Raw genomic sequence first — 23,888 nt, 5'->3', positions numbered from 1 at the left:
TCTCTTCCCCAATCAAACTAAAGGGGAAATTTCAACATTTCTGTGATCTTTCTCGATGTTTTTTAAAGTTTAATCTATATCTACCTGTTTGAACACCATCAATTTATTTTCTAAGAAGTCCCACTTCACTCAGTTCCTTCCCACTTACTAGAGCTCCATCCTTCCTCTCCTGAAATGTCAAAGGAAGGAACAATACTCCACCTTCTGACCCAGGCGCAGTTCTCTCCCATTCTCTGATTCCTCCACCTCCTCCTAACTCTTGGAGGCTTTTTTTTAAATCCCCACCCGAAGATATATCTTTTTGTTTTGTTTTGTTTTTAGAGAGAGACAGACAGACAGACATCAATGTGAGAAAAAAACATCAATCGGTTGCCTTCTGTAGGTGCCCCGACCAGGGACAGAGCCCACAACCCCTTGGTGTACGGCACCTGGCCAGAGCTTGCAGGCTCTCCTGTTCATCCTCAGTGCCTGACATCTAGTAAATACAGATGGATCATGAACTGAATGCTTTCTCTTTTTTTTTTTTTTTTAACTGTGTGGTTGCTGCTCACTCGTGCCTCCAACTGGGGACCTGACGTGCAACCTAGTCATGTGCCCTGACTGGGAATCGAACCCGCAACACTTGGCTCGCAGGCCGATGCTCAATCCACTGAGCCAAAGCAGCCAGGTGAATGCTTTCTGTTTTACTTCAGAATGAAAATTGGGGCTATCAGGCCTGAAATGAGCTTCTGCTATATTCCCCTTCTCAACAGTATTACGATCCACCCAGTCACTTGAATTACTAACAGGATCCTCAGACTAATTTTTGAATCCTTCCTCCCATTAACCACTTACATCCAATAACTGTCAATTCCAGTTTCCTGAATCTATCCTCTCCCTGCCTGGGCCACTGCATGCATTACTATGCCTTTTTAGCTGGTCCTGCTTCCATTTCCACAGCTGTCATCAGTTATCTCTCTAAACACCAACTAATCAAAGCATTCCTCTATTTAAAAATCTTTGTAAGCTCCCATTTCGATAGCAAAGCAGGCCATTTGTGATGTGCCCAATCTGCTTGCCTATTTATTTCCCTCACATCATTCTTGACATTCCCAGAACTTATGTTTTCTTCTGTACTTAATGTTATAGTAAAATTGGTAACAATGAACCACTGACAGTGTTTCTCAACAATAACATAATCGTTTATAAACTAGTAAGATAATACTCAGTAACAGAAAAATGCTTGGCCTCTAATACCCAATATTCCCTTGTCTAAGAATTTTTTCCTATGAAAAATAATTTAACAGAAAAGAAAACGCTATGTGAATTTATTTTTTAATTACAGTGCTATTTATATTAGTTTAAGAGAAGGGGAGGAGATAGCCTTGTCACTCAGCAATAGGCAATGGTCCAGGAAATTATTGTGCATCAGGGAACAACACAATGCCAACATTTCACAGCCATCAAAAAAGTAAAATTGGAGATCACTGAAAATCTAGAAAATATTCATGACATATGACAAGTTAAAACATCAGAAAATAAAGTAGCATGTACACTAGGATTTTAAGTGAGTAAAAAGGAACAGCTGTATTAGGGTAGCAAAACTGGGGCTGTTGTTCTTTTACAAAAAACTTTCCTATAAAAAAATGTGAAAAATGTAAAGGTCAGACTTGCACTTCTAGGTTGTCAGTATCAGAGTTCCCTCTTGCCCTACCCTAGCACCGAAACAGAATCCCAAACAACCGTAGGGCCTGTTCACTCCAATCTGCCCACTCACTGGGTTCTGGTGGCGGTGGCAGGGGTGGAGGGGGCTCCTCAGTGGCTGCAGCAGCTGCAGCACTGGCAGCAGCGGCTTCATTTGTCATGGACCTGGTGATCCGGCCCTTTCGGCGGCCTTGACTATTGGCTGTCTTTCGCCCCCGAGGTATCGCCTGCTCTCTCTCTTCAGTTTCTTCTGCTATACCTTCTGTCTTGTCCTTTTCCTTGGTATTTTCTCTGAAAACAAAAGCAAATAAAAATTTTGTGTGATTTAAAGTATATATATATCAAAGAAGGCAGCTTTGAAAATTCTTTAAATAGAAATTGAATAAAATTAACCAATCCCTTAGTTACTAAAACAAAATGTATGAAAAATTCTGTTATGCCCCAATTTTGAGAAGTTTTGGTTGATTCAAAGTAAGATATTTCACAAAGGCTTGTTTTATTCGTTAATAGACATAAAATTTAAACACATTTCAAATCACCAGACTTGGATACAAGAACACTCTTTCTGAGGAAGTAATGAATGGCAGCAGAAAGCCCCATACTCCTGCACTCCCATGGCAGAGGGGTGCACCAATAGGCAAGGGTCCTGGATCTCTGGCCTTTGCTCCAACACAAGCTTTTTCTTTTGTGAAATGGAGAAGCTGGAACAGACACTCCCCATGTCCGATGCCCTTTCTGTAATAGTAATCTACAACACTGTTTTATTAAAGTAGGTTCAATATTCTCCCATACAGTTATGTGCAAACAGGGCAGTATGGCCTAGTAGTTAGGAAAATGGCCTCTGGAACCAGGCTGCCTGGGTTCATACAGAGCTCTATGTATTGACTAGCCCTGTAATGACCTTGGACAAGCAATCTTACCTGCATGGACCTCAGCTTTCCTCATCTATAAAGTAAGGATAATAATAGTATACCTCATAGAGCTGTTGTGAGAATTAAAAAAATTAATTTATGTAAAATGCTTAGAACAGTGTCTGGAACATAGTAAGCACTGTAAAAGCTAAGCCTCCCTCAGACTATAAAGTGCTTATCCTAGTCTCAGGGACTTAGAGAAAACACAGTAAGTGGTCCTTACTATTAACAGCAATAGTACTATATGTAATACTGGAAAACCATTCTCTGTACTACTTACCTCCCAGGGTTGTTATATTTAAAAGCAAGGTGCTCAGACTTATCAGGGGCACCACTTCATAGATTATATGTCTAATCACTGAGTTGTACACCTGAAACTAATGTAATATTGTATGTCAACTTTATTTGAAAAATAAAAACTTTTTTTTATAAAGCAAGGTGCTTAATGTACATTTTTGCAAATGAATGAGTAGATGGCAATATTCAATCAACTAACTATTCTTGCTTAATGGAAGGTGTTGATTTTTTTTTAACCTGCTTCAAGTAAACACCTATTATGGCTTACCAAGTTACTCCCCCCCCCAAAGTAAATAAAAAAAAAAAAGAAAGCTTCAACAATAATTGTTTCCCCTTCAGTTCTAAATTACCCTTGAAATTACCATGTAGTAGTTCTCCCTCCCTTCACTTTTTCATTTCCTTATCATTCTGGCTACTACTATAGCCTTCTATTAAAGAGGTTCTGTCAAAAGTTATGAATAACTTAAAAACTGTAAAATCAAATGACCTTTTCTCAATTCTCTTTATAGTACTCCTTCTGCTGGAATTGACACTGAGTATAATTCTTTTTATATCTTTCTCAACTTTGCTTTTAGGACTTCACATTTCCCTAATATTCCTACTGCTATTCTGGCTCTTCTTCTGGGGACTGTCTTTCCCCCCTGATCCTTTAACAGTGGGATTTCCCAAGGCTCACTCCGGCCTTAAAGCATCAATTCTGCTAGGCTCACACCCCATTTCCCAAATCTCCTAAATCTCCTAAGATCCAGACTTGTTTTCCCAATTACCTGCTGGAATAACCAACCACCTGAATTTCCCATCAATATCCAAAAACATGCTCATCCTCAGCACCCTGCTCCTTGCTCCACCTCACTCTCTTAACTATTTGTTGCTTTAAGAACAGTACCACCATGTTCATAATCACCCAGGTTCACAGATTTGACATCATCTTTAGCTCTTTTCCTGTTTCTTTACATCCTGTATTTATCTAACGCCAAACTTTGGTTATTTCATCTCACTATTTCTCCCACTAATTCACCATCCCTATTTCTACTACCACTATGTATTTATTCAGTACCTTAGTACCCCAGCCTACCCTGCCTGGTTTGGCTCAGTGGATTGAGCGTCGGCCTGCGAGCTAAGTGTCGCTGGTTCGATCTTCCAGTCAGGGCACATCAGAGAAGGAAAACTCTGATTCCAAAAAACCTCCGCTGCCTTGCGGCATACCTCTTCAGGGGAAAGGCTAAGGGAGTAAACCCCGACAGAAAATCCGGAGCCGGAGTCCCTAAGGCGGTTTGACGTTGTAGTCAACACCAGCAACTCCTGCGGCGCACCTGAAGCCAAGCTGTATTGACTCCGTCTTTCCCTTGGATCCTTCAGCTGCGAAGAGAGGGGGGGGTCTGCTGCATGGGCAACAGCAGACCCTCCATATCACCCTGCCCAGGCTCTGTAGCTTCAGCTCCACTGGAGAGGACACTCCAGCGTCATCACAAGATGTCGATTCAACACGGGAGGAGACAGATACCGTGTCACTCCCGAGTCGGACTGCACAGCCATTCTCGGCGGTGCAGGTAGACTCTTAAGAAGCTACACCATCGTCTCCCGAGATGGACGGCTGCCGAGTACCCCAGCCAAGGTTTTTTATAACAGCCTCCCTGACTCTTTTATCTCTAATCCACCTATTCTATATTGCTAATAGATCAATATTCTATCAGAATAACTTTGGTAATAAACCATTCCATCCATTCTAAACCCTGCTTATTCCTACACAGCCTCCTTAATAAAGTCTACATTTTAGCTTTCATCAAGGCTTTACATAATCTAACCCCAATCCATTTTCCACTTTTCTTTTTCAGGCACCCTATATTCATTCCAGTCTAATGAAGCCATTATCCACCATCGCTCAAAGCAGCACACCTACACATGCTGTTCACTTTACCTACCTACACCACTAGCTCCTACATAAAGTCCTTCAAACTCTCCAGAGAAGGAAACCTCAACCTCTTCTCAATCTTTCAACATAATTTATTAGTTTTGCTCATTTCTTCCAGGCTTTTCTCTCTTTCCTAAGTATTACTTGTATCTTGCCAATTTTCTCATATTAAGTCATAAACTACCCGGGAATTGCAGATATCTTATGTATTTTTGCATCCTCCATAAGACCTAGTTCACATCAGTAATAAATGAATGCTTGTTAAATGAATTACAGATCTTAAAAAAAAAAGTAAAATCAAGATACAGTAGTTTCATATGAGCAGAACCAATGGCCACCTGGGAGTATAAATGTCATACCAGAAAAACTAAAAAAAAATTTTTTTTAAATAGATATCTTCTTAAAGTAGAATATCAGAATGGCATGAGTATCTAACCTTTAAAAGCCATGTCAAGTGAGGACTCCCAGCCAAGATCAAGGCATAAGTAGACACGCTTCGCCTCCTTACACAACCGTAAGAAGGATCACAACTAACTTCAAAACAAAAAACAACCAGAACTGGCAGAAAATTGAACTGTATGGAAGTCCAATAACCAACAATTTAAAGAAGAAATATTCATCCAGATGGGTAGGAGGGGCGGAGATGGGGAGCTGGGGCCGAGAGGGTGCAGTGTGATGGCGGCAAGGCAGCAGGGTGGCCAGTGGAGCTGGCAGTCCCACATTCACTGTGGTGGATAAAAGCCAGGAAGAACACCTGGGGAGTGATCCTAGCCCCAGGCCAGACTGCACAGCTCAAGGTTCCAGCTCTGGGAAAATAAAGCCTCATAGTTTCTGGCTATGAAAACCAGTGGGGGTTGGCACCGTGGAAGAAATTGCCTGTCTCTCAGGAGAGTCTGTTTAGAGGGCCGACACGGTCCTAGAATGTACACAAGCCCACCCACTCTGGGAACCACCACAAGGGTAACAGCTAGAGGGGTACCAGTCATACATAGGAAGCGTGTGAAGTGACCGGAAAAGAGGAGAGTGCTGAGCAGGGGCATTGTTCCCTCTCTGACCTCCCCCCACATACAGTGCCACATAGCACTGAAACAGGTCACCCAGCACTGACAAATACCTAAGGCTCCACCCCTTACTACATAATAGGTGCACCAAGACAGGGAGTCAAAGCAGCTCTATCAAATACATAGAAACAAACACAGGGAGGCTGCCAAATTGAGAAGACAAAGAAATAAGGCCCAAATGAAAGAACAGATCAAAACTCCAGGAAAAGAACTAAATGAAATGGAGATAGCCAACCTATCAGATGCAGAGTTCAAAACACTAATGATAAGGATGCTCACAGACATAACAAACATGATTATGATAAATGCATAAGGAAAGTGAAGGCTATACTAAATGAAATGAAGAAAAATCCACATGAAACCAATGGAGAAGGGAAGGAAGCTGAGGTTTAAATCAATGAATTGAAATGTAAACAGTCAAATAGTATATAATAAAGACACAAGAATTCAAAAAATAGAGAGTAAGAAGACTCTAGGACGTCTCCAAAAGTGTCAGCATCTGAATCATAGAGGTGCCAGAAGGAGAAGAGGAGGAAGAAATTGAAAACTTATGTGAAAAAATAATGAAGGAAAACGTCCCTATTTGGCAAAAGAAACAGACATACAAGTTCAGCAGGCACAGAGAGTCCCAAATAAATTGGACCCAAAGAGGACCACACCAAGACACATAATTAAAACACCAAAGGTTAAAGATAAAGAGAGAATCTTAAAAGCAGCAAAAGAAAGGAAGAGTTACCTACAAAGGAGTTCCCACCAGACTGTCAGCTGATTTCTCAAAAGAAACTTTGCAGGCAAGAAGGGACTGGCAAGAAGTATTCAATGTGATGAAAAACAAGGACCTACAACCAAGATTACTCTATCCAGCAAAGCTATCATTTAGAATGGAAGGGCAGATAAAGTGCTTCCCAGACAAGGTAAAGCTAAAGGAGTTCATCATCACTAAGCCCTTATTATATGAAACATTAAAGGGACTTATTGAAGATAAAGAAGAAGATCAAAACTATGACCATTAAAGTGGCAACAAACTCACAACTATCAACAACTGAATCTAAAAAACAAAAACAAACTAAGTGAACAACTATAAGAGGATCAGAATCATAGACATGGAGATCACATGGAGGGTATCAGCGGGGAGGGGAAAAGGGAAGGATGGGGGGAAAGTTACAGGGATTAAGAAGCATAATTGGTAGGTACAAAACAGACAGGCAGATATTAAAAACAGTAAAGGAAATGGAGAAGTCAAAGAACTTACACACACAACCCATGGACATGAACTAAGTGGGGAACTTCTGGAGAGAAGGGGGGTTACCAGAGGGAGGAGAGCAAAGGGAAAAAAAATTGGGATTGTCATAGCATAATCAATAAAATATACTTAAAAAAACAAAACAAAAAAAAAACACGTCAAGTGATTTAGGGTCATGAGGCCAACCGATGTTAGCCAGGTAGCCAACATAAGCCAGTTGTGAGGCCAACCGACACTGGCTGGGCTGCCAACATAAGCCTCTTTTGAGGCCAACATACATTGGTTGGGATTCGAAGTCCACTAGTCATGAGGCCAACTTACATTGCCCAGGATGCCAAGGTATGCTGGTTATGAGGCCACTCTACATAGGCTGTGCTGCCAATGTACACTGGTAATGAGACCAACCTACGTTGGCTGGGTTGACAACTTACACTGGTCGTAAGGCTAAACTATCTTGGCTGGGCAGCCACCCAACACTGGGCTTGAGGCAAATATACATTGTCCAGGATGCCAATGTCCGGTAGTCATGAGGCCAACTTTCATTGCCTGGGATACCAACATACCTAGTCATTAGGCCAACCTACGTTGACCAGCTGGCAAACATATGCTGGTCATGAGGCCAAACTATGTTGGCTGGGCCGCCAACATACAATGGTGATGAGGTAAACTATGCTGGCCTAGCAGCCAACATACACTGGTCGTGAGGCCCATCTACTTTGGCCGTGTTGCCTGCGTAAGCTAGTCATGAGGCCAATCTACATTGGCTGGGCGGACAATGTACATTGGTCATGAAACCAACCAATGTTGACTGGGCAGTCAACCTACTCTAGTAGGGAGGACAACCTACATTGGCTGGGCAACCACATAATGTTGCCTGGGCTGCCAACACACGCTGGTTTTGAGGCCAAATTACTTTGGCTGTGCTGCCGACATACACTGGTCGTGAGGTCAACCTACACTGGCCAGGTAGCCAACGTCTGCCGGTCATGAGGCAAACCTACATTGGGTGTGTTGCCAAAATATAACAAATATTACAAAGGCGCAAACTACTAATACATGCATTATACATGGACCCCAAAGGCATTACGTTAAGTAAAAGAAACCACACACAAATTATATAATGTATGATTCAGTTTCTATAAGATTCTATACAATGCAAAAGACTAGCAGTTGACAGAAGCCAGAAAGGGGAGAGGAAAACTATGCAAAGGAGTATATCAGAACTTTCTGGGGTGATGAAAATGTTCTATCTATATCACAATTCTGGCAATGGTTACACCAATGCACACACATTTGTCAAAATACATCAACACATACACCTAAAACTGGTGAATTTTATTCTACGTAAATAATGCTTCAATAAAGCTGATTTTTTTTATTAGGGAGACACACAAACAACCCAGCTGATGAGCCCCCCTCACCACCCTGACACAACATGTACACAAAGGAATCAACAGTAGCTGTCTCAAAGTGGCAGAATCACAGGGTAATTTTCTTCATATTTTGCTCTCTTTTCCCAATTTTCAGTAATGAGCAAGAATTATTTTTATAACCAGGAAAACAACAACAATCACAAACAAATCAGGAACTCCATTTCATATAATAAATAAAATCAATAAAGCTGGAATATAGGCATTATATAAATAAACTATCAGTATTTTAACTTTAATGTATACTATCTGAGGTACAAAAAACATCCTGAGGTATCTTCCAAATCAAAGATTAAATTATATTTGATATATCTCACTTGTAAGTGTATATTATTGTAGCCTATCCCTTCTGAAGTAAATATATCATGTCTGGCAAGTAAGTCTATATTTATTGAAATACTCCACTTTTAAATTAGGTCAAATAATTATTAGATAATTAAAGCACACATCCCAATAATTCCTTTATCTAAAAATTTATACTTTTATTTAAAATTAACTATATTAATTATTTAACTAATTATTTTTACTTACTTAGAGTCCTCCTTTTCATCTTTTTCCTCTTCATCTTTTTTTTCCTCTTCTTTTTTTTCTGTTTTTTCTGCTTTATCTTCTTCTTTTTCTTCTACTTTTTCTTCCTGTGATGGTCGGGCAATCTGCTGCTAAAATAATCATTTATAAATTCAAAGGTAAAATAACTAGCTCCTCAAATTCTGATGATGAATTTTAATACATATCTATGCAACAAAATCAATAAATGATTAACTTTGATTAACTTATTAGTCATTTACAATGTAATGAGGGATCATGTGTTAAAAATCAGTTTAGCCCTTGGTGCTGTGGCTTAGTGGGTTGAACACTGCCCTGTGAACCAAAAGGACGCCAGTTTGATTCCTAGCCAGGACACATGCCTGAGTTGAAGGCCAGGTCCCCAGCTGGAGGCCTGCAAGAGGCAACCAATCTATGTTTCTCTTATACATCAATGTTTCTCTCCCTCTTTCTTTCTCCCTTCCCCTCTAAAAAAAAGTAAATAAAAACATCTTTTAAAATAAGTAGCCTAATGCTCTTTAATATATTTTCTATATATTGTTTAAAAAGTCACATGTGCACAAACACAAATACCCATAGTGTTTGAACCCATCAGAGAAGTGAAAATGTTAAGATTCCACTTAGAAATTTGAGGCTGGACCATGGCTGGTGTGGTTTAGTTGTTGGAGCGTTGTCCTGTACACCGAAAGGTTGAAGGTTTGATTCCTGGTTAGGGCACATACGTAGGTTGTGGGTTCATTCCCTGGTCAGGGAGCCTCCCAGAGGCAACCAATCTATGTTTCTCTCTCACATCCAATGTTCCTCTCCCTCCCCCTTCCTCTCTCTCTAAAAGCAATGAAAAAATGTCCTCAGGTATGGATAAACCAAAAATCTCAGGTTGGTTCTCTCTTTTTTAAACTCTTATATCTATAATCTGTCATTCAAGCATTTCAACTCTACCTTAAATTTGATAACCTATAATTTTTCAAAGCCTCCCTCTGGTATTTGATATTAACTTTGTTCTCAGTTTTTTCATCATATGAATATAAGAAACATCTTTATGTTTTTACTGTTTGGGGGGAACATTAATTTAATGGGATAGCAGATGGCTATGGTCATTATCAAGATTAAATAATTTGGAAAAATACTAAGGATATAATAAAGTGAAAAGAAGTACAGCACAAATATTTTTTAGCTGTAATTCCAACTATGTAATTGAAAATACGTATCTGAACAAAGACTGAAAGAGAATGAAGTATGGACCCTTTTATCTTCAATGTCTCACTTCCTAAAATTGTGACTCTCAAAGAAAAAAGTAAAATTAAGTTTGTGTTGAGTATTATTATTTTTATTTATTTCAGAAATCAAGACTGTCTAAATTAGAATGGAACTCCAACTCATCATCACAGCACACAGCCTAAGCCCCACTGAGGCTAGGAAAATTCCTTGGCAAGTAAAATAGGGAAACTGAGAAAAGACAGCTGAACAAACAGGCCAAGCAATTTACAGCCAGATACAGAAGAGAAGGTCACCTCCCTGCAGATAACATCTGGGCCTCAGATGTATTTCAGCTCCAGGCCCAGAAACGCAGCAAAACCAGGTGGGCAATGCTAGGACAGGCTGCAATGACTAAAGACCACCTGCCCTGTCACTGACCCATCCGTGGAGACCAGGACCCTGACGGGGCACACCTGGAGGACGGATAAATATTCTGCTGGAACCTTCCCCTGAGACCTCCCCTGAAGGATTCCTCCCTGCCAGAAAGGGACAAAAGCTTCAAGACAAAGGACCCAGTGCACTCTGCCCCTCTGGGGAGCAGCCCGGGCCATTCCCTTTCTCCTCTTGTACCCCCACAGGCATGCATCTCCTAAACTCACAGGGGACTTCAAGACTTGCAGTCATGGGGGGCGCAATGGGCTGCAGCTTGTCCCAGGCTAATTTCCTGAATCTGTCCCCAAGGCCCCCTTCTTCTCTGGCTTCCCAGTAAGCTAGGCAGCCCAGCCCAGGCTCTCCTGTTGCTTCTTCTATGCTAAGCCCTTCCTTGTTTCACTGTCCCTACCTTTAATAATCGGACCCTCATGGTCACCTGGACTCATGTTGTGAAATCTTTCCTACACAGTCAAGAACCTACAAGCTAGAGCTGGCCCTCGGTAGACCCACTCAGGGCCAGGCCCCTGTCTGGTAACACCGTGTGTACCTCTTTCAATCCTCTACTTTTCTACATTATTTACTGCTCAAGAGTCACATAGCACGCCCACCATTTTCATGCCTTTGCCTGGAATACCCTTTCTACCCGCTCCTCCTTGCTAGAAAACCCCTATACATCCAGTGAGATTCAGCTCAAAATGCTACACCTCCTGTGTGGCTTTTCTGGATCTCCACAGAAGCCGCAGGCCACATCTGCTTGTAGTACTTATCCCAGGGTAGTGTAGTATCTGGTTATCAGGGTCTGCCTGGCTCACTGTGTTAACATCTCATAAAGGGCAAGTGAGGCAGGAGAGTAAAAAGCTAGGGAAATCACTTGGCAAGTGGAAGGAGGGAACTGAGACAAGATAATTAAACCAGGCCAAACAATCTGAACAATTTACAGCCAGCTAGTGAATTGCAGCACCTTATCCTTCTTCCTATTCAAGGAGAGGTTTATATCTCTCCTCCCTAACCAGAGAATAAATAGGTTAAATCATGCCAGTCAGGGAGATAGGTAACAGAGACCAAAGTTGTACCATTTGTGCCAGCCGACCCAAGGACAGATGAAGTCAGGGGAATAAATAACAAAACAAAGCAAAAAACAGAACAACAACAAAAAACCCTTAGAGGCAGACAGACACAGATAAACGTAAAGCAGTGAAGCTATTAGAGAATGATCCCCAACTCTCCTCTACACTCAATTTGATGCATCAGCATATTAAAGAATGCACCTGGAAAGCTGATGAATATTCTGCTGAAATCTCACCTGAGACCTCCCCTGGGATTCCCACCCAAAGAAAAAGGGATAAAAATCCTCAAGGCAAAGGATGCCAGTGTTCAACCTATTTGGAGCACTCCCGCTTGACTCTCATTTCTTAATATTCTCTTGCTTTCTTTTCTTCTAAACTTTAAAGATCCCCATGAGACTTGCAACCAGGGTAGCAGCAGGCAGAGGCAGTGGCAGTGGCAGCTCATCCCAGGCTCACCCCCACATTCTGTCTTCCAAGCTCCCTTTTCTCTGACTTTTTAGTGAGCTAACAGCAGTCCCGCCTCAGCTCACTTTTCCTCTATAATCTTTATAAGGAAGCGAAAGCCGAGCACCGCTTGGGCTCTCCTGTTGCTTCTTCTACCCTAAGTCCTTCCTTTGTTTCCCTGTCTCCAACTTTAACAAACATACTCTCAAAATCACCTGGTCTTGTCTTGTGAAATCTTTCCCGCACCAAGTCAAGAACCTACATGCTACCGGCTGGCCCATGGCAGACCCACTCCAGCCTGGTCCCTGCCCAGTGACATGCGGACCCAATCCTAACCATCTAAGTATCCCCATTTTCTAGCAGAACATATGGACCATGGAAGTATCTACATGTGTTAGATACAGCAAAACCCAGATTCCTTTATTCTGGTTATTTGAAAAGTTTTTGTCCTTGCACCTAAATCTTTCATTCTGATCCAGGCTGATGTCCTAATCCTGCCTCAAAATAACTGCCAGTCCACTTACCTGTTCCTTTCACCAGATGTGAAATACCCATTTATTCAAAGTAAAACGTTCCTTAATTCTTAATAGCATCTCAGTCTTCTACCTGCTTACGAAAAGTAAAATCTGGCTTTTTTTTTAAGATAACAAAGGCCTTACTGACCACTCTACAACAGGTCCTACAAAGTGCCTTCTTCCAACCATGGTGGAAAGAAGAATCTGTATTCTTAATTGTTCCCGACTGCCAATTCCAGAACACTGTTAAAATGTGGTATTTTAAAAATACTTGCTTTTTCAGATTTTACAAAATCTACCTATAATCTCTTTCTTCCTCTTTTATTGTTACAGACTGACTTCTCAAATTCTCCCAAGAACAGAGATGGTTTATCACATAGTTCATTATGCCTTGCCATTATTCTTCAGATTTTAAAATGCCTGCCAATGCCTTTGATCCCTTTCTTCCATGAAAATGTCATAGTCCATCAGCAAAAACTCATCTACTTTCCACTCTGACCCCTGGTTAGACTGTTTCAATACCATGATTCCTTCAATCATTTTATGTGACCTTCTCAATTTTTCACCCCAGCTATCTGCCACTTACCGTTTCTTCTGAGTATTTATTATTATTATGTGGATGAAAAAGGGCCACATATTGAACCTGACAAGCTCAGGGGAGGTCTGCATGGTGGCCTTACAAACTCAGAGACCTAAAGTAACCACACAGGATGGTCTGAAATTAAAACATTTTAACTAATAGCAGGTCATGGGCAGTGGTGTCCTAGGCTAGAAGCTTCCCTGACAAAAGTCAGTCTTTACATTAACTGAGCCTGTCTTTTTGCAATAACAGACCTTTGGAATGTCAAATTTCAGTTTGGCTCAAATAAACTCATTAAAATTTTTACAGGTATGGATGTTCCTTATATTGACAATTAGAGAAAAAAACTAAGAAATCAGAAAATTTTTCAAATGTATACTTTCCAACCATGACTGGGTCTGCTTTATAACTGGGATGTTTTATTTATCTCTGATTCCCTACAATACCACAGTGGTCAAAAGACCTATTTCAAATATTGATAACTTCACCTGCATCATAGATGCAGCATCCATCTGTCATTCTGTATCAATGAGACAGCATCCCAATGACAAACACTGTTCTTTGTCTAGCAAGTAGGCTGTGTAACCCAGAAAAATGGTTTGTAGCCCTAAGAAATAATGGGGAGGTGTCAACTCAGCAGAAAGTAAGTAAAGAGGTTCACTGCTCCCTCATACTTGGACTATAATAAGCTTATTCCACTAACAGTTTCCTCCTTTTAACGGGAACCATAGTTGTAAAGAAAGAGAGCAACCCCACACGCTCCTCTGCTGCATGAAGTCCAGAGAACAGCTGACTTTATTTTCATAGAGCTGGGAATGGAGAAGCAACTGCAGCACCCACCTCAACCAATCAACAGGAAAATGAAAACAGGACCCCCTCTGAAACGCAGCTCGCAGCTCTGCAGAGGGTCTAGAAACGACCCCAGAAACTGATGGAGCTGCTGGGCACAGTGTGTAGAAGTGTGTGACAGACACCTCAAAGCAGAACCTCGCACGCCCCATCCCGCGCAGCCGCGCTGACCGGGCGGCAGTGAGCGGAAAGGGGGCGCCAAGGCAGCCACAGAGAGCAGCCGCCACTTAGCTTTAGGCGACCCGCATGGAGTCCCCTGAATGACTGCCGCTGGCATCACAGGGAGCGCAGGGCCTCTGCCTCGCCCCCACAGTGAAAAGGTTCCCCTCCCAAACGGCCTGCGGGCTAATAGCCCCTGCTGTGAGTTACGCTAATTAACCAGAGGAACTCTGCTTGAGGCAGCAAAGAGGTGGGGAATAGGCACAAAGCAAGGAGTGGTTTTCAGATACACGGGAGCCTCCATACAGACTCAGATCAGCGGGCATCAATGGACCAAGCAGGGACAGAGGGAATAAGAAATTTCGCGCTTTTCCTCCGATCCCTTTGCTGCCTACCTGCCTATGGCCAGCACCCACCCTTGCCTTACCGCTCTTCTCTTCCCTTAACAATAACGTGTGCCTGGTGGATTCCAGACTCTCTTAAGATGGATTTGAGAATTAGGTTCCCATCCTGTCCAGCTACACCTTCTGAATCAGTAAAGCTTCCTGGCTCCAAACTCTGACCTACTGAATACTGGCCTTTGTTTGGTAGCGTCTGGAACACGAACACTGGGCCGGTATCAGTTTAAACGAGAAGTAGTTGGAACTGCTTTTGTTTCAGGCAAATCTATAAAGAGAAGTGGCAATCCCCATGGTCTAAGATGGAAGTTACTGGTTACATCACCCAACCCTTCACTGGCTGGCATTCCCAGTACTTCGTATCTAGGTTTCCTTCTCCTTAAGCCCGACAACTAACTGATAGTGAATAAAATACTTTCTGTTAGGGAGGTTGTCATAATATGAAATGTGTCTGTCAAACACCAGGGTATTCACTATGCATGTGAGAGTACATTATAAAACAAAATGAGGGACTTCCGGCCAAGATGGAGGCTTAGACGGACACGCTAGGTCTCCCTCTACAACTAGAGAGGAATACAACTACTTCAAAACAAAGGATAACTAGAAATTCCAGAAAATAAAACTACACGGAAGCCCAACATATGAAGTTATAAACCAGCGGTGCCATTTGGGCAGGTAAGAGTTAAAGAGGGCAGTGCTGTTTGCGGTGGCACCTGAGACAGCGGCGGGGCTGCGAAAAATCCCGGCGGCGGTCAAGCCCCTGGCAGTGCGCGACCCCAGCACTGGGGAAAGCAGCCACCGCATCGCCTTGAACAGTGAGGCCCAGGGGGGCGGGAGGACGGATCCCGGTCTCCTAGCGGAATAACTGTGTGAATCCATCTTGGACCCCCGCCCCCAAAGAAAGCACCACAGGGCTGCGAAATAGGTCGCAGACAGGCGCCGGTCGCTGATTTGTGACGCGTACACAGGCACTGCCCCCTATAGCCGGCCCAAGAAAACAAAACGCATCTGTCAAAATGAGGCAGACAACTATAGAAATCCCGGTGACACAACTCACCAGGCAACAGATAGAGAACCTGACAGATGAACAGATAAGAAACCTGTCAGAGGCTCAGTTCTGGGCCATTGTTATCAGGTGGCTTACAGAATTCACAAAAGAGCAGGAAAAAGATAAGAAAGAAGCGAAAAACATTCATAACGAAAGGAACAAAACCACATACGAGACAGATGGTGAGGAAAAAAAATCCAGAGTTCATTTCAACAAACTGGAATATGGAGAAGGAACAAGCAGTCAACCAATGCAGCGAGAGGAAATGGGAAGCAACAATGAGAGGATCAGAAACCTCTGGGACAGCTATAAAAGGCCCAACATAAGAATCATTGGTTTGCCAGAGAGTGAGGAAGATGAACTAGAACTTGAAAAATTGAGTGAAAATATAATAAAGGAGAACTTCCCAGACTTGGGGAAGGGAATAGACTTGCAGGTCCAGGAAGCAAGGAGAGTTCCCAAGAGACTGGACCCAGGGAGAACCACTCCAAGACACATTATAATCAAAATGTCAAAAGTTAAAGATAAAGAGAGAATCTTAAAAGCAGCAAGAGAGAAGAAAAGAATTATGTACAAAGGGGTCCCAATTAGACTATCAGCTGACTTCTCAAGGGAGACCCTACAGGCAAGAAGGGACTGGCAAGAAATATTCAAAGTAATGAAAATCCAAAACCTACAACCACGAATACTCTATCCAGCGAAATTGTCATTCAGAATAGAAGGACAGAGAAAGTGTTTCCAGGACAAAATAAAACTGAAAGAGTTCATTAGATCCAAACCACTGTTATATGAGATGTTAAAGGGACTGGTTTAAAAAACAGAAGCTAGGGAGATGAAACAAAGGCAAACTAAACAGGCAACGAGAGTGGAAAAGGAACTGTGGGTACGGGAAGCATATTGGGGGGAGGTCAACAGGGAGGGGGAGTGGGGAGAGGGAGGGAGATGATATAGGAATTGGGGATCATGGTAGGAGGGAATGGAATAGACGGAGAGAGGTTGGGAGGAACTGTATGCACAACTAATGGACATAATCTAAAAGGGGGGGACAACTGGAGGGAGGGGGGCCACCGGGTGGAGGGGAGCAGAGGGAAGGGAAATTGGCACAAATGTAATATTTTAATCAATAAAACACATTAAAAATAAATAAATAAATAAAACAAAATGAAAAAAGTGAACGTTGTGTTTCATAAAGATGAAAGAACAAGGTCAATTTCAGGAGGATTCTCTATAGTAAGAACTATTTTTGTTTATGTTGAGATCTAACTAATTGAATATCTAATGCTCATAATATTTATATTTTTAAAAATACTCAAGTCTTTAGAAAAGATAAACAAATCCCACTCCTCAGCACTGAAGTTTCTAAAAAAAAGAGATAAGACTAAATTAAAGAACAAGCAACTATAATTCTTATCAGTGGAAGTGGAAGTGGGGTTCTTGCAAGGAATTTCCTGAGACCCACACAGGAGGATGGGACTCCATGGTGAACATTACCGATGGTGTAAAATTAAGAAAGTTCTCCTCCAGACTTCCAAATGTCCCATCTCCATTATCTCACGGTAAAGGTCCAAACTTGTCTTCAGTAGGGCCAGCATAAAGGCCACTGCCCAGAGTTTCTGATCCATATATAGTGCAGTCCAGCCCAGCATCTGGCTAGCTTAGCATATGTTTCCAGCTGCAGTCCATTGCTGGGCTGTGGTATTCAGGCTCCCTCCTGGAGCTGTGCAGCCATGGGCCATGTGGCGGCTAAGGTCACATGACTAGGAAGAGAGGATGCGTGAGTGCACAGAGAGAGTACAGGTCACCCAGGTGAGAGAGAGAGGGAGGGAGGGAGGGATAGAGTGCACGCACTTCTTTGTTCCCCTGGGATTATAACTAGGAGTATTTTTTAAATCACCAATCAACTTCCCAAGCTTCTGCAGGTTCTGAATGGGTTTACACCTTCTAGTTAAGACTGACAGGCATCTATGGTCCATCATCTCCTCCTGCACACCCCAACAATCCAGTACCAGAGGGGAAAGGAGGGAGTGTTAATTCTCCTGGTGGACCAATGCTATTATGCCCCAGGGTTTAAAGATGCAGCTTCCTGGCTAAGTAAGCAGATTTATGCTCCCAGTTTATTAAGCTTAATTTCTAATTCTTTTGCTTTTCTTTCCTATTAATAATCAGTTAAATACCATTGGGGAGTGCAGAGGGTGAAGCTGGACCATAGAGGCCTGTCAGTCTTAACTAGAGGGTGTAAACCTAACAAAAGCCTGTAAAAGCCTGGGACACTGATTAGTCAGTTTTAAAAATCGCTTAGTCAGTCCCAAGCCCAAGCTAATATAACTCCAGGGGAACAAAGAAGCTCAAGCTCCCCCCCCCACCCCTGCTTGCCTGATGACCTGCACTCTCACAGTACAGTACACCCCTCCACAGCCATGTGGCCCTAGCAGCCCTGTAGCCCATGGCCACACAAACTCTACCTGCAAGCACCTGAGGATGCCTGAATACCACAGCCCAGCAATGGACTGCATCTAGGAATACATGCTAAGCTAGCCAGATGCTGGGCTGGACTGCACTATAATATGAAGCAGAAACTGTGGGCAGTGGCCTTTATGCTGTCCCTACTGAATACGAGGTTGGACTTTTGCCATGGCAGTACAGACTGAGATAAAACATTGGGAAGTCAGAAGGGGAACCCCCTTAATTTTACATCATCAATAAAGTTTATCACAGCCCCATCAACTAATGTGAGTCTCAGGACCTTCTTTTCCTGGTGATACTGCAAGAACTAGTTTTCCACTGATAACATGGTTAACTAAAAGTACACAGGAAGCAGAAAGAATACAGTACTACGTCAGCCACTAAATTTTTCCTTAAAAAGTATTTCAGGCAGTAAATAGAAAATATCTATGCTGATCTTATCAAAATGTATTAATTTCTAATGCCTCTAAACCAAGACCTTTCCCAATGAGTGAAAGCTCTCAATCACCAAAAAATACCATCATGAAGGCAAGAGAGGCACTAGCAATTATTCGAGATAAATGCAGATATTAAAAAACCCTCAAAGGATATAAACAAACAATTGAGCAACACATTAAACAGATCATACACCATAATCAATCACATTGGGGAAAATGCTGGTTCAATATACACAAATCAATTAGTGTGATACGCCACATAAACAAAATGAAGGATAAAAAATCACAGGATCATGTCAATAGACGTGGAAAAGCATGTGACAAAACCCAGCACCCATTTATGATAAAAACTCTCAGCAAAAGTATATCTCAACATAACAAAGGCCATACATTACAAACCCACAGATAACACCATACTCAACAGGGGAAAAGCTGAAAGTGCTTTCTTTAAGAACAGGAATAAGACAAGTATAGAGGACCTCACTTTAGAGATGCAATGTGAGTCCAGGAGCAAAAATGTCTGAGAAATGTTGACCTCTCTGTGACTGCTGAACGTTCTACAACCTCACACTTGGCTAACTACACAGGAGGCTGGAATGCCGCCCGAAGACAAACACCATGATCCCAGGAAGGAGGTTAATGAATGTACATAAGAGTGTAGTAACTGCCTGATGTTATCGTTTAACTTTTATTTTAACTTAGTAATATATTGTTCTCTCAGAAAATTGACACAACTGGCTTCTGGTTTTGATATTTACCCCTACTATGAACTCCCTTTAAAAAGAACCCTGTAGGATCCAGTCAAGATGGCGGCGTAGGCAGATGTGGCTCGCCTCTTCCTAGAACCACAACAATTTTACAACTAAAATATAGAACAACCATCAGCCGGAACTGTCAGAAATCAATCTGAATGGGTCTGACAACTACAGAATTAAAGAAACCATACCCACTGAGATAGGCAGGAGGGGCGCAGACACGGGGCAGGCTGGTCTCTCACCCACTTGTGGAGGATAACAATTTGGAAGGTCTATCCCAGGACCGAGGAGTCACAGCCCCACACCAGGCACAAGTAGCAGCCATCTCAGATTGCTTTACAGCTCAGGCAGGGTGCCCCAGGTACAACACAGGTGGGGGCTGCCCTGGGCCTGCACTACCTGGATAACCACAGGGCTAACCCACCCTGTGGACACCTACAGACCACGTCAGAGCACCACCACCCTGCCCCTGCACAGCTGATCTTCCATGGAAGGCAGAGGTTGGTGGTCAGCAGTCACAGCCAATCCTTACAGCTGACTGGCCTGGGTAAATTCCCCCCATTAATCTGCCAACAGCAACCAGGGCTCAACTACAAGAGGACAGTGTACTCAGCCCACATAAAGGGCACACCTTAAGTACCCAGCTTAGGTGATAGGGGAGGCTGTGCCACTGGACCATACAGGACACTGACTACATTAGGACATACTACCAAGACAGAGTCAAAGCAGCTCTACCCAATACACAGAAACAAACAGGGAGGCTGCCAAATTGAGGAGACAAAGAAATATGGTCCAAATGAAAGAACAGAACAAAACTCCACAAAAATAACTAAACAAAATGGAGATAGCCAACCTATCAGATGTAGAAAGCACTGGTGATCAGGATGCTCAGAGAAATGACTGAGTATAGCCACAAAGTAAAGGAACAAGTGAAGGTTATACAAAATGAAATAAAGGAAAATATACAGGGAACAAACAATGATGGAAAGGAAGCCAGGATTCTAACCAATGATTTGGAACAAAAGGAAAAAATAAACATTAACCCAGAACAGAAAGAAGTAACAAGAATTGAAAAAAAAGAGCAGGGGCTTAGAAACCTCTGGGACAACTTTAAACGTGCCAACATCTGAATCATGCGGGTGTTAGGAGGAGAAAAGGAAGAGCAAGAAATTGAAAACTTATTTGGAAAAATAATGAAGGAAAACTCCCCAAATTTGGCGAAGGAAATAGATATACAAGTCCAGGAAGTACAGAGTCCCAAACAAGCTAGACCCAAAGAGGACCACACCAAGACACATTATAATTAAAATGCCAAAGGTTACAGATAAAGAGTCTTAAAAGCAGCAAGAGAAAAGCAGAGAGTTACCTACAAAAGGGTGCCTATAAGACTATCAGCTGATTCTCAAAAGAAGCTTTGCAGGCAAGAAGGGACTGGCAAGAAGCATTCAGAGTGATGAAAAGCAAGGACCTACAACCAAGATCGCTCTATCCAGCAAAGCTATCATTTAGAATGGAAGGGCAGATAAAGTGCTTCCCAAACCAGGTAAAGCTAAAAGGAGTTCATCATCACCAAGCCCCTATTATATGAAATGTTAAAGGGACTTATTTCAGAAAAAGAAGATCAAAACTATGAACATTAAAATGACAACAAACACACAGCCATCAACAACTGAATTTAAAAAACAAAAACAAAAACCAACTACACAAACGACCACAACAGGAACAGAATCATAGGTATGGGGATCATTTGGAGGGTTCGCTGGGAGGGGGAAGGGCGAGAAAGGGGGAAATGGTGCAGGGACTAAGAAGTGTAATTGGCAGGAACAAAATAAACAGGGGAATATTAAGAATAGTACAGGAAAGGGTGAAACCAAAGAACTTACATGTATGGCCCGTGGACATGAACTAAGTGGGGAAGAACTGATGGAGGGAAGGGGGGTACCGGGTGGAGGGAGTCAAAGGGAAAATAATTGGGACAACTGTAACTGCATAATCAATAAAATATACTTTAAAAAAGAAAAGTTTTTAAAAATATATACACACTTAAGAGAAAAATAAAGTTTAAAATGATCCTGTAATGCAGTGGTTCTCAACCTTCCTAATGCCGCGACCCTTTAATACAGTTCTTCATGTTGTGGTGACCCCCAATCATAAAATTATTTTTGTTGCTACTTCATAACTGTAATTTTACTACTGTTATGAATCGTAATGTAAATATCTGATATGCAGGATGTATTTTCATTGTTAAAACCCTGGCTGGTTTAGCTCAGTGGATTGAGCGTCGGCCTGCGAGCTAAGTGTCGCTGGTTCGATCTTCCAGTCAGGGTACATCAGAGAAGGAAAACTCTGACTCCAAAAAACCTCTGCTGCCTTGCGGCATACCTCTTCAGGGGAAAGGCTAAGGGAGTAAACCCCGACAGAAAATCCGGAGCCGGAGTCCCTAAGGCGGTTTGACGTTGTAGTCAACACCGGCAACTCCTGCGGCGCACCTGAAGCCAAGCTGTATTGACTCCGTCTTTCCCTTGGACCCTTCAGCTGCGAAGAGAGGGGGGGTCTGCTGCATGGGCAACAGCAGACCCTCCATATCACCCTGCCCAGGCTCTGTAGCTTCAGCTTCACTGGAGAGGACACTCCAGCGTCATCGCAAGATGTCGATTCAACACGAGAGGAGACAGATACCATGTCACTCCCGAGTCGAACTGCACAGCCATTCTCGGCAGTGCAGATAGACTCTTAAGAAGCTACACCATCGTCTCTCGAGACGGACGGCTGCCGACGATTTTCATTGTTACAGATTGAACATAATTAAAGCATAGTGATTAAATCACAAAAACAATATGTAATTATATATGTGTTTTCCGATGGTTTGAGGTGACCCCTGTGAAAGGGTCATTCGACCCCCAAAAGGATCACGACCCACAGGTTGAGAACCACTGCTGTAATGGAAAGGGTGTTGATTCTTCCCAGCCAACCACCACTGGGAACAGTAGCTTTGCCTGTGTACAGAAGTTTCTCTTATTACAGCTCTTAAGAATTTGAATAAGGCTATGTGTTCCTTCTTCAAAATTGATCCTGAATTTAGGCTTTTGGGTCTCTCCCCCAACAACAAGGTTGTCCACTTTCACCACTTTTATTCAAGAAGTTTTGAAAGTGTAGCCACAGCTATCAGACAAGAAAACTAAATAAAAGGCATCCAAATTGGAAAGAAGAAAATCTGCCATTTTTGTACATGACATGATACAGTATATAGAGAATCCTAAAGATTACACAAAAAAACTATTAGAACTGATAAATTAATGTAGCAGGATACAAAATTAATTTTCAGAAATTGGTTGCATTTTTATACACCAATAACAAACCACCAGAAAGAGAAATTAAGAAAGCTGAAGAAGACACAAATGGAGGCATATATCATGCTCATGGATAGAATGAATTAACATTATTAAAATGTCCATACTATCCAAAGTAATGCAATCCCTATCAAAATACCAATGGCATGTTTCATAGAACAGGAACGAAAAACCCTAAAATAGCCCAAACAAACTTAAGGAAGAACAACACTGGAGGTATTATGCTACCTGATATCAAACTATATTGCCAGGCGATAGTAATCAAAGCAGCATGGTACTGGCATAAAAACAGACACATGGACCAACGGAACAGAATAGAGAGCCCAGAAATAAACCCATGCCTATACAGTCAATTAATCTATGACAAAAAAGGCAAGATTATACAATGGGTCACAGATTTATTAAATGAGAAGTTATGCTGGAAAGTAAGAAGAAATTTTTCTAACAAAATGTTATAAACAGAATTAAATTACTACTTGGCGTATATATTTCTAGATACCGAATAAAAGCACTATAGAGTAGTTTTTAGCTTTCAATCTTTGATATGTATTCATGACTTCAACTAAAATTTATAATGAACCACATTCTCGTCATGGGATGCTAGTTAAGTTGAATGCAAAACTGACTTGGGCAGAATCTAACAGCATTTTACAAGAAGAGTCAAAATGTTTGCCAACAATGATCTCTGAACACAATTTTAACAAAAACACGATTATCTGTCTCATTTCCTTATGACTTAAGATTAAAACTCATTGTTATAGTAAACAATATACTAGGTACCTTATAGCAATAACAAGTTAAAAATCAAAGTGCACAAAATATGAACATTAAAATGACAAGAAACTCACAACTGTCAACAACTGAATCTAAAAAGTACATACAAAACCAAAACCCAGTTAAGCAAAGGAGCACAGCAGAAACTGGATCACAGGCATCTCAGTCAACAGCATATTACAAATTAATCAACGAAGTAAAAATTACTTCCTATAGTAAGAGGTTGGAAGTGGAGGATGGGAGAAGAAATCAAAAACTGAAAGAATTAAAAAGTTCAGCAGAATTCTAGTCTTGAAATAAATTTGTTTTAAATCCTGAGATAATTCCTAGTGACTCA

The 23,888-nt window shown here is 41.9% G+C and overlaps 1 protein-coding gene across 1 annotated transcript in view; it reads right to left on the bottom strand.

The window, feature by feature from the left end:
• The window catches only part of NCOR1 (nuclear receptor corepressor 1), a 193,612-nt gene that overhangs the window by 79,627 nt on the left and 90,097 nt on the right, over window positions 1-23,888 (bottom strand). The window contains exons 16-17 of the mRNA XM_090292316.1: window positions 9,069-9,196; window positions 1,757-1,974 (exon numbers count right to left, since the gene is read on the bottom strand). Of these exons, the coding sequence (XP_090148442.1) occupies window positions 1,757-1,974; window positions 9,069-9,196 (346 nt within the window). The remainder of the gene's footprint in view (window positions 1-1,756; window positions 1,975-9,068; window positions 9,197-23,888) is intronic.

This window comes from Furipterus horrens, unplaced genomic scaffold (assembly GCF_987537825.1).
Source record: "Furipterus horrens unplaced genomic scaffold, mFurHor1.1.pri manual_scaffold_11, whole genome shotgun sequence".
In the NCBI taxonomy this organism is placed as follows: Eukaryota; Metazoa; Chordata; class Mammalia; order Chiroptera; family Furipteridae; genus Furipterus; species Furipterus horrens.
The sequence above is the reverse complement of the archived record's forward strand: the minus strand, read 5'-3'. Positions and strand labels throughout refer to the sequence as shown.